Source organism: Mirounga angustirostris, unplaced genomic scaffold (genome assembly GCF_029215605.1).
Source record: "Mirounga angustirostris isolate CCGP_5_RB_7025 unplaced genomic scaffold, mMirAng1.0.hap1 SCAF_8, whole genome shotgun sequence".
NCBI classification, from domain to species: Eukaryota; Metazoa; Chordata; class Mammalia; order Carnivora; family Phocidae; genus Mirounga; species Mirounga angustirostris.
This window is the reverse complement of record NW_026991716.1, coordinates 112509827-112521857: the sequence shown is the minus strand read 5'-3', so window position 1 is coordinate 112521857 and position 12031 is coordinate 112509827. Positions and strand designations below refer to the sequence as shown.

The following is a 12031-nucleotide window of genomic DNA, read 5'->3' as shown; positions in this document are numbered from 1 at the left end:
GAACTGAAATTACTCATCCTTCTGCTAGATGGGGTCTGCCTGTGCCCCCACTCCCTCCCAGGGCAGAACCCTGGTCTTTGTGTTTGAAACAGTAGATGCTCTACAAATATTTAGGGAATGAATGCCAATAGTATTCACCAAAGTGAATTTCAAGGGATGACAGAAAAATTGTTTTTAAGAAAATGCGTCAATCCATATATGCATAAGACAGTATCAGTTCTTCCCTAGAACCCAGTGGAAAAGTGGAATGTGTTGTGGAGACAGCAAAGTATGGTAGAAAACATCCAATTTGGGGAATTAGAAAATCCAAATCGAAGAGCCAGTATATTCACTCAATAACTAGGTGGCATTGGGGAACTATTTTTATTTTTCTGACTCTGTTTCCTTAGTTATGATTTTGGGATTATATTTTTTATAGCAGTATCATAAGACCATTGTGAAGGTAAGTGGAAGGATAGTTCTATTATTTCTATTACTGTGATGTGAAAATAACTTCAAGCCCAAGAGTGATGAAGATTTTATTGTTTATATGGGATTATTCTAGTCTCCTTGAAGATTAACTGTCCTGTTCTGTTAATTTATGCAGTTTTTATGGAAACGAGCTCTCAAAGATCGCTTTAAATATGTTCGGAGACCCATAGAAGATGATGAACAAGTGATGAGAAATAAGTGTAAATTTGGACACAGAAGAGGCCAGACGAAGAAATCTCTTACCGATATAAGCTTTGATGAGGTTAAAATTGTCCAGATAAAAGTAAGATTGGATATTTAGATGTTCTGATAATTTGTTGATTGATTTATTAAAGGATAATAAGTAATAGCATCTAAAATCACTAAAACAGAATCATATTCTTTTTGAAAATTGGAGGTAGGGAAATCTGTTTTGCATGGCTAATAATATGAATGATAATATTAGATAAAAAGAAGGCTTCCTAAAACAGCTTGAGCAGAGTGTCTGTTATCATCATCTCAGGTTTATTCTTTCATAACCTTTGAAAAACCTGGAAACACCCTTTTGTTCTGGGTCTTTGAAAAATTTCTCTTCCTCTCATTATAAAATACATCTTATGTTCTTGCTGTTCTTACTGCTGCAGACAGTTTTTAGAAAGCATATTGTAGGGTAGCCTCTATCCTCAAGGTTTCAGGGAAGCATGTAACCCACAGGGATGGATACAAACCCCATCCTACCCTTTCATTGCCCAGAAGACATCACGTACCAACCCAGAGGTGGCTGTAAGGACTTTCAGGCCTAAGGGCCAGACAGCGCCTAGAGATTCCCCACTCAGCAGTGGGTTTGCTGTAAGTAAGGTGCATGCAGGTCCTAATTACTGAGGTCCTATAAATATCCTTTAACTACCTCAGAGCCCCCAGATATGGTCAAAGCCAAAAATGTCCCCTGCTAATAAAGTAAATGAACTCCTTAGGAAGGATGTCCAAACTACCAAGTATAAAAGAAGTCCAATCCCATAACTGCCAATTCTGTTTCCACCCCAGTCCAACATGAACATGTAATCCTAACTCTTCACCACAAACACACTTATGTTAGTGAATGTACTTGGTGTGAACATTCCATTTTCTTTTTTAGCTGGTGTATTTATTTGATAGTAATAGAACAACCTAGTTGGTCGTCTCAATTTTCTTAGTAATAAGCTCCAGGGGATAGGAAGATTTTTTAAACATATTTTGCAAATCATTCATCCCCACAACATAAAAAAAATTAGGTGAAGGTGTATATTTTACATATCTTATTATAATTTTCAAAGAGATTTTCAAGTCATAGGTCAGTTAAGAGAATATGATTTTATGCCTGCTCTTTGACCAGAAGACAGAAGAAAGGTAACAATTTAGTGGTGTAACTTTTTAGAAACTTGGCAATATTCCAGTTATAAACTAAAATCATGATAAGATAGAAATAGATTTATTTTAATTATCTTTTATATTCTTAAAAAGTCACTTTGTAAGGGAACATAATTATGTCATACATAAGTTGGTTTTCTCAAAAAATTTGATTTTCCTTATAATAAAAATGGAGTTCCTTTATAAATAGTTCTGCAAATTCAGTTTTCCTTCTTTTTCTTTGATGCATGACCCCCCAAAATTCATTGGAATGAATGAATGGTAAAATCAGAAGATTAGCAATTGTCCCTAGCCCTAGAACTCTCAAAGGTATGATCGTGGGGTCAGAGATCACACAGGCTAAAGGGCAGCTTCTCCTTTTTGTTGACACATCATCACTGAACGAATATTTACACTTGTCTTCCAGTTCTTTCTCAACACCACCTCAGTTCTTCATGTAATGACACCCTTCGTTGCTCTTCTCTTCTACTCTTCCCTCCCCCCCCTCGGCCCCCAGACAACCCTGAATACTCAGATGAATCCTGCTAGGATCCATGCAGGGACTTTTGCTACAAAAACACATCCCCCTTCTCCCCCACCCCAAAAAAACACAGAAAATTGAATGTACCAGAGTCTGAGATGAGTTAAGTTACAATAGAATTTAGTTTTGACCTTCTTGTCAGCTGGGGCAATAAGAGATTATAGAGTGACCATTGAAGAGACAGTGTTTTTTCCTGGCAAACAAATCTAATCAGTGAAGATTTACTTTTCTCCTCCTTACAAATGGAGCCACAGATTGCTGATTCTTTCAGAGACTGTAACATCTCTGTATGTGACCTAGTGTTCTCTAGAGCCAAAAGCTTTGAAGAATGGGGAAAAATTCACACTAGAATATTACAGAAACAATGTGTCTCTCTATTTTATACCCTGGATGGTGACAAGGCAAATGGTAAAACCCTAAGAAGAATGGAAAGACAAATCCATTGAATATACTACTTATCTCACAGAATTGGATACTTCAAATGAATTGCCTAAATTACTTCCCATCTCTGTTTTGAACTTTTGATAGCTCCTTTGCAGTATCTTTAAGATTTCTGAAAATTAAAGACATTTTGGATTAAGATACTTTGGTAACTTTCACATCTTTTAAACTTTCTTGACCAGGCACAATATTTCCATAATGCAGAAAAGTTATTTCATGTGCAGCAGAGACAGAAAATGCTGATGGAGGCCAGAAGTCAGGATTCAGGCTATTTCCTCAAAGGCAGGGAAGTGGGTTTGGATGAACTAGAGGAGGATTTTGGAAAGGAGTAAGAGAGGGGAAGAGATTTTCATTTGTTTTGTTTCATTTCTGTTGTTTCTCTTTTGATGGTTGCAAGGAATTTACCAAAGAACTGAAGGTAGATGTCTCAGTGAAGGAAGGTGTTTTTCTTAGCTCTGTCACATGGGCTTCTGCCGATAACTGAGGCAGCAGAATTTGTGTGGGTCTCAGTATAGGTCACGGACCTTTTGTCCCTAACTTTCCTCCTATCCCAATCTCTGCGCCAGATTAGCGCTGCTTAACCTACACTATGAAACCCAAAGCATCCACCTGTGAGTCTTAAATCTACCCAGCTTCCTCATATTCTGTCACTAAAAAGACTTAAACATGTTACATGGATGGCTATCATTGTCAGAATCCCAGACTTTGTTTCTAGATCAAGCCTCCAAAATACTGGGCATTTTGCAATGTTTAAAAATCTTTTCCCAACCTTATGACCTCATTTTGCTGCTGTGTCATGAAGCCCAACGCAGCAGCTGTGCTATAGCTCGTATGTATCTGACTTCCAGTTTTAGGTCCAAGCAATTTGCAGCCCTGTGAATCGATAAATCTATTTCCTTTGCTTAATAGTCTTTGACTATACTTTGTCTTATATTTAGAAACAGAGGTATAATTAGGTTCTCAAAACAGTAGACTTAACTGAGTAATGTCATAAGTTGCTGACATTATCCTTTTTAAATGAAGATACTGGTTTTAAAAGCTTATAGGAATTGTATAGAACTGCATAGCAGTGTAATGGAATTTTACTTTGTAGCATATTTTTTTTCTTTTTGTGAAAAATCTCAGGTGTTAAAGTTGAGTGAGTCTGACTCCATAATTCATGGCCTGTCATGGTCATTGTCCCATGTGAGGCCTGTCATTGTTCTTCATGTTGTTTTGTTCTCATCCCTGTCTGCTCGTCCCTCCCCTCTGCCCTTGAGCCACCATTCCAATGTGTTCTATAAGTATCTTTTAATCTGTAAGTGTTCTAAAATGTGCACTATCATTTTGGGTTTATGTATCTATGACTTACTAAAAATGGTATTCTATACTTCATTCCTGTGTTACTTTTTTCACTAACACTCTTTAAGACTCATTCATATTAGCATATTTCTAGTCCATGATTGCAATGAATTATAAAGTACTCCTTGCCCCAAGCCCTGTTCCTCCCCATTAGGAATTGCATCGTAGAGAACATCATCATCCATGTCTGCTTCTGGACCTACCTATGTGTTACTTCTTTGGGTTGTATACCCAGAAATGGAGCTGATGGGGCAGATGGTGTGCATTTACTTAAATTTGACCAATTATTCTCCAGATGACTTTGTCTCGTTCCCACAGTCATGCATCTTCCTGTATTCCTGCCAACACTTGGCATTACCCAGCCTTCTACATTTTGCCAAGTCTATTAGGTAGCAAGTGTAATGTCATTCTTGTTGTGATTTGCATTTCCCTGGATAACTGAGTCTGAGCATCTCTTCACGTTTGTTAGCCCCTTGAGTTTCTTCTTTTAGAAAGCTACCTCTTTAGATCCATTGCCCATTTTTTAATGAGTTGGCATCTTTTTTTTGTTAATTTGTAGGAAGCAGTCCTTCCCGTGCCCTAAGTCACAAATATATTCTCCTACTCTTTGTTCTATTAAATATATTGTTTTCACTTTCATGTTTAGACCTTTAAGTCATCTGGAGTCCATCTTTTATATGCTATTAAGTAGGGATCGCCACAGAGTGAGCCACTTTCTCAACATCAGTTCCTAAACAATCCATCCTTTTCTCATTGGTTTATCTTGACACTTAGTGTATATTAAGTTCCCAAATAGACGTGGGTGTGTTCTGGGCACTGTCTCTTTATCCCACTAGTCTATCATTCTGTTTTTATGCCACTGCCACATGACGTTTGATGACTTAGTGTTTATTGCTTAGTATCATATTAGTGCTTAGGGTACAGACATTTTTTCTTGCCTGTGGAAGATGTGCAGGGTTAGGAAAGTTCCTCAGTAAAGCAGTTTCTGGGGAGATTCATCCTCATTTTTCAGAATAAGGGGAAGGATGGGAGGGCCTTCTCTCAGGAATCAGCCCCTGGGACTCACAGAACTGGAGCTTAGGCTAGGGATGCCACATTCAAGTGGGAGGGTCGGACCAAAAGAAGGTTCTGGGCACCTGTCAACACAAGGAGCATCAGGATAAGCTATGTGTTACTCCTGTGGAAAGACTTCTGTGACATGATGGGGATACCCTGCTGAAGGAATCCTGCTTCTGTCTTCCTGGGATGGAGGTGGTGGTGGCATCTGGTCTACATGAGGCCCTGGGCCTGAATCCTTACATGATCACAGCCTGATGCTCATCCTTACTTGGAAATCTCTTCACCAGAGGATTCGTAGGTGTCCTCTTGAGCATCTGGCAAATGCCCCGTTTGAAACGTCAGGATGTAAATATACTTTTGAAATGCTTAAACTCTTCTTTATCATTTTTTGATTAATGCATGCATTTTCTTTTCTTAAGTTATTGAGGTTTCTTTCAGCCAGCAGAGCCCTCAACCTATTATCATAAACTTTTTGCTCATGGGATATAAGCCACTTTGATAAGAAGCCAATGCTTCATTCAAAATTATCTGAAAAAAATTTGGCTTGACTTTTTCAGCTGTCCAGTTCTTTACATTTATGGCTGCTCTTTTCATTTACCTTGAAAAGATTCTCCTCTTATGAGGTAGATTAACTCTAAATTGGATATTTGGTGAAAATTTATTCTTGAAGCAGTATAGAAAGGACTCTGAAGTTTCTACAGGAGCTTGTGCTTCTCTTTCTAATTTTTTTTTTTCTAATTGCAATGACGTTCTCTCAGTTGAGAGGCTTTTAATAGGATCTTTAAGTGCATAGATTATTTTATCTTTGTCAGTTAATTTGTCCTATGTTTAGTTTCTTTTTAAGAGTTTTCAGTAAATGACTTAATTCTTTTTTTTAAATAAACGACTTAATTCTATAAATCAGTTTCTTCACAACTGCCTTTAATATCATCTTCTCAGGGGTCTTCATTTTATGATGTATTTGTTATATCCAGTTCTGAGTCCCTACAATCCATTTGTCTTCTCCAGGAATAGCAGCTGTTCTAGTTTTCTAGTTCCTTAATTATCATCTACTTAGTGGTTCTGTTCATTATTGAAAGTGGGGTATTCAAGTCTCCAACTATTATTATTATTGAATTGTCTCTTTCTCCCTTTAATTCTGACAGTTTTTGCCACATGAGTTTTGGGACTCTGTTGTTAGGTGTATATAAGTTTATATTGTTATAGCTTCCTGATGGATTGACTTTTTTCCCATTATAAAATATTTTCCTTTGTCTCTAGGAATAATTTGTCTTAAAGTTTATTTAGTCTAATATTAGTATAGCCATTCTATCACTCTTTTGGTTTCTGTTTGCATGTTGTATCTTTGCCCATCTTTTTTACCTTTAAACAATTTGGGTCTGAATCTAAAGTGTGTCTCCGGTAGACAGCATATTGTTGGATAATTTTTGCAATCTATTCTGTTAATTATTAAATATAATTACTTATAAGATAGAATTTATGTCTCCTATTTTGCTATTTGTTTTTTATTGATCATATGTTTTTTGTTAGTTTATTCTTTAATTACTGCCTTCTTTTGTGCTAAGTAGATATTTTCTGTGTACTAATTCAATTTCCCTTATTGTTTCTTTTAGTATATACACATTTTTAGTTATTTCCTTAGTGGTTGCCTTGAGAATTGGAACTAACATCTTAATTTTTAATAGTCTAGTTTGGATTAATATCAATTTAATTACAATAGCATACAAAATCTTTGTCCCTATATAACTCTATCCGTCTCCCCTTTCGTGCTATTATTGTCACATAAATCACATTTTATATATTGTATGCCCATCAACACAGATTTATAATTATTGCTTCATGCAACTGTCTTTAAAATAAGATGGAAGAAAAGAGTTACAAACAGAAAATACATTTATACTGTCTTTTAGATTTACCTATGTAATGACATTTACCAGGTTTCTATTTTTTCATGTGGATTTGAGTCACAGTCTAATGTCCTTCTATTTATCTGCTAGTGACCAATTCTCTCAGTTTTTACTTATTTGGGAATATCTTAAATTTCTCTTTCATATTTGAAAGGTGTTTTGCTGAATATAGAATTCATTTTGTTCAGGGGCGCCTGGGTGGCTCAGTCAGTTAGGCATCTGCCTTCAGCTCAGGTCATGATCCTGGGGTCCTGGGATCAAGCTCCGCATCTGGCTCCCTGCTCAGCGGGAAGCCTCCTTCTCCCTCTGCTTGCCGCTCCCCCTGCTTGTGCCCTCTCTCTGTCAAATAAATAAATAAAATCTTTAAAAAAAAAAAAAGAATTCATTTTGTTCATTGTTCTCTGGTTTGAGAATTGGGTGTTCTGATATCTCAGTTAAATGGTTTTGGCTACAGCTAACAGACCTGTCTAAAACTGGTCTAAATTATAAGGAGAGCTTTGCTCTCACATTACAAGAAACTCAAGAGGTAGAGGACTGTGAACATTGTAGCTCCTCACCAATTTAACCATCTTGTCTCCTCCAGACAATCAGTAGGATTGTTAGTTCTCCACTACCTTGAAGTTAGAGGTGGCCATGGACTGACTTTAACCAAGAAATGTGAGCAGAAGTGACATGTGCATGGATGATCCAGTGTGCAATGCCCCAGCTTCCCACCCCCCCTTTCTTTATCCGTGTTGCCTAACAACTCCCGGTGGTAGAGCCAGGTCCCTGGTTGAGGAGGATGAGGACCTGGGCCCCAAGATGGACATGTCACATGAGCAACAAATAGACATTTTTTGCTGTAAGGTTTGGGGGTCGTCAGGTACAGCAGCATAATTTTGCCTATCCTGAGTGATATCAGGGGCTCCCTGCACAGTCTGTCAGGCTTTGGATCCACATCTCAGTTATTCCCTTCGTGTTGGCTTCATGAAGTGACAGAGGCATTTTTGAGGATCTAGCTGATCCTGCCATCTTTATCCCAGGGATTTCATAGTCTGTATCTCTGTTCTGTATCTGGATTGGGGAGATCTATGAAAAGTATTACCATATGTGACAATAAAAATGCTTACAGCATAGGGAAACTTTATTTTGCTTTATGCAAAAAAACCTAGTTTTCATTTTTTCAGCTAATCCATTTGGAGATTCTTTCTAGTTCCTCAGTACGGAGCAGATCATCTCCATTGTGACCTTAGTTAAGGACATTTCTCAGAGTCTGAAACATGGAGGAAACAAAACTAGTATCTTGCCCAATCTGATGTGAAATATCCTATCAAACATGTGGTGGCATTTTCTTCCAAGGGATTAACATGTGCTTTTTAAAAAACAACAACAAACCCCACATTATGTCCAGGACAGTGATGCAGGGATTTAATAAATCTTGCAGGCTGTTCTTGTACCCCCAAATCCTCCAAACATTTGCTAAGTAAATAAATAAATCAACAAACTGCCAGGTGTTAAATTACTAACACTAGACTTATGATTCATTTCTATCTTAAAACATTTTCTTTTCCTCCTTACTGGGTATTTCTGTTCTGTAACTTTAAAAGTCATGAAGTAGTTTTGTGTGTTAGCTTTCCTTCACTTAGAAGTGAAATGGAATCAAAAGTCATGCAAAAACTGCTGAGAGGGCCAAATGCTAAGAATATCTCGTAGGTTCCTTTGGATTTCTTTTTTTTTTTTTAAAGATTTTATTTATTTTTTTGACAGAGAGAGACATAGCGAGAGCAGGAACACAAGCAGGGGGAGTGGGAGAGGGAGGAGCAGGCTTCCCGCAGAGCAGGGAGCCCGATGTGGGACTCGATCCCAGGACCCTGGGATCATGACCTGAGCCGAAGGCAGACGCTTAACGACTGAGCCACCCAGGCGCCCCTGGATTTCTTTTATGGCATTTACTGTTTGCTTCTTACTGCACCTGACACATAATGATTTATTGAATAAATACTAATCATTTTTATAGGTTTTTGCACAGATGTTTCTCCCATGCTGCAAAACTGAGCAGAACAGCAAAAGTTGAAGAAAAATGTTGGCAGTTAATTGCATTCGGGATATAATGCAATTACTGCCATCAGCAGGTGGCAAATGCACTAACACTGTGAAGTTTTACAAGTCAGCTGTGCACTTGGAAGCATGGGGCAAAGTGGCTGCTGTTTCCCTGATGATTGACTGAGCCACACAACTGAATACTAAGCAGAGAGACTTTTCAAGTTACATTGAGAAACATCATTTCCACAGTCAATGTGATGACAATGGAATTGGAAACAGGGATGACTGGAATTTGATATGAAGAAAACCCTAGCACCTAACATAGCACTGCCCAGCAGAAATGTAATACGGACCACACACAAAATTTAAAATTCTCTAGTAGCCACGTTAAAAAAAAAAAAAAAAAAAAAAAAAAGCAAAAAGAAGCAGGTGGAATTATTATATTAGTATATTTTATGTAACCCAGTATATCCATGAAATTATCATTTTGGCATGCAGTCATTAGGAAAAAATGTTAATGAGATGTTTTACCTTTTTTGGGGGTGGGTATATCAAGTCTTTGAAATTCAGTGTTTCAAAGCCTACATCTCAGTTTGGACTAGCCACATTTCAAGTGCTCGGTCACCTCCTGTGGCCACCACCTGGATGACTCAGAGAAACACACCCTTATAGGCATTAGAAGGGGAGATGACACTCTCTCGGGAATACCATAGTTAACAGGGAGCATGACCAGTTATCTGCTGATAATGTTCAGAGCTAGAGTCCCCAAATCTTAGGTACAGGACCTTTCCATCGTGCCTTTAAAGTAGGTTTTTAAGGATATACGTATAAGAATTATTAAATTTACACAGGCATTTTCTTTGTAAACTTATTCAGATTGCAGGATGCAGAGGAAAGTTGTGTTTTTAATAAGAGTCAAGGTGAGTTTTTATTCATCTCTGTGTGGAAAAAAGTTGTAACTACATTTTGAACCATGCTGTGTCTTACTACTTCAAGAGCAGTCTCAATTTTCTGTCCAAATTTAACTTAGAAATAGTGTCCTCCTTATTTCTGTTCCAGCCGTTGGTTTAGATAACTGTGCTTTCCGCTATTCTACCCAACCCGCCCCTGCCCCCATGGCTGTAGGTCAAGGTCATGGTGGTGTTGGAGCTGAGGGCCCACTCTGTTACCAGCACTCGTGTGGTAAAGGAGGTGTGGCATAAGCTCATTATCCAGTTTGGATCCAACTCAAGTGAATGTTCTGGTTAATTTATTCTGATTCCTTTGAAGTCACAAATCCCACAGATGACTCCTACACTTCCCTTCAATGTGTCCACTCGTTGGGATTCCTTGGCTAGGTGTGCTGGGTTCCCTGCTTCATGCCTTCTTCTGTCCATTACTTCTTGAGCACGTCCCCCTTTCCCCCCACCCACTGCCCATCCTGTGATTGAGTGTCCTCATCTAATAAACCACCTTACAGAGTTGTTCTGAGATTGGATGATACATGTAATGTGTCCAGAATAGAGACCAGAGTAGCACACAGAAAACGTGCAGACTAACGTACGCGCCCCACCCCTGCTCCTCCCCCCCCCATCCTGGTGCTGCTACTGCTGTTTTGTAAGACTCAGACTTCTCTCATCCCCTGGTTCCCTCTTGTCCATGTGCACCGCTAAGGAAACCAGCCTGTCGGAACAAGGCCACCCATCTTTTTGAGAAGTCGGGGGCTACACCAACACAGGAAGCCCTGCACCTGGCCATCTCCATGCTTAAGAAAGTCACTTCCCCTTTGACAGTCTCAGATTGCTCATCAGAAAGCGAGAAGCACAGGTCAGACAATGTCTAAGTTCCTTCTGGCTCTAACGATACATGAATCATTAAAAGGTGAGAATTCTAAATTCTGATGCAGCCCGCTATTCCTTTGAATACAGTACTTCAATCTAGGATACAACCTTCTGACATTATGTTAGTCCAATCAGGTAGAAGCTTTCCAGAAACTCTACTTTCTGGGACATTTCATGAATTGGGTGGGGGTGTCAGGGGAAGGCGTTCATTATGTGTATACTTGTCTACAAATTTCAATATTACCAATTATAGAACTCCCACTACAGTACATAAAATGAAAGCTGTTTATAATTATAAATTTTCCCTTTCCTTTTTAAAAATTAGCATTTTTCCTTTTTTTTAAAAAAACTTCTCACTAGATACATTTGAGACTTATGAAAGAATGTACATAGCATATGTATAATTTATGAGACAAAATAAACACTGTGAGCCCAACATTCAGCTTTAAAATCGGAACACTGTCCATACCTTCGTGTCTGTCCATCTTTCTCTCCTCTCCCATCACCTACTTTTCTAACACCACTGCCCTGTACTCTGAATTTTGTTTCTCATCCACCTGTTTTTGAAACATATGAATTTGCCACATGCGCAAGGTATCTTGCTTAGTTTTGCTTGTTTTTGCAGCTTATGCAATGACATAGAGTATGTCATCGATGACTTCCTTTTTCTCACTTAATATATTGTCTCTGGGATTCATCCAGGCTCAGTTCAGTTGTGTCGTTCATTCATTTTTACATTGGCTTAAAAATCTCCTGTGACAGCAAAACAGTTTATTTGGATATTCTTTTATTGACAGACATTTGCCTGGTTTCCAGTTTTTGTTTCTATGAGCTATGCTGCTGTGATCGTTCTTCTTGTATATCTTGGTGTACATGTGCAAGCTCTTTCCAAGGAGATATGCGTAGGAGTGGAATTGCTGGTACCGTGGGTATGCAAATATTCACCTGTATAAGACAATGCCAGTTGTTCTCCTGGTGATTATAGATATTTAAACTCACTGAACAGCTCCTGTTATCAGACTTCTTCCTGTCACACCCCCAAGTAAGATACCATTTAGATCAGA

The 12031-nt window shown here is 38.4% G+C and overlaps 2 protein-coding genes across 2 annotated transcripts in view; one reads left to right on the top strand and one right to left on the bottom strand.

Annotated features, from left to right (window-relative positions):
- L3MBTL3 (L3MBTL histone methyl-lysine binding protein 3) overlaps positions 1–12031 on the bottom strand; it is a 179108-nt gene that overhangs the window by 31491 nt on the left and 135586 nt on the right. The gene's annotated exons all lie outside the window — the stretch shown is intronic.
- SAMD3 (sterile alpha motif domain containing 3) overlaps positions 1–12031 on the top strand; it is a 52469-nt gene that overhangs the window by 27823 nt on the left and 12615 nt on the right. Inside the window, exon 6 of the mRNA XM_045865532.2 lies at positions 587–754. Coding sequence (XP_045721488.1) covers positions 587–754 — 168 coding nt within the window. The remainder of the gene's footprint in view (positions 1–586; positions 755–12031) is intronic.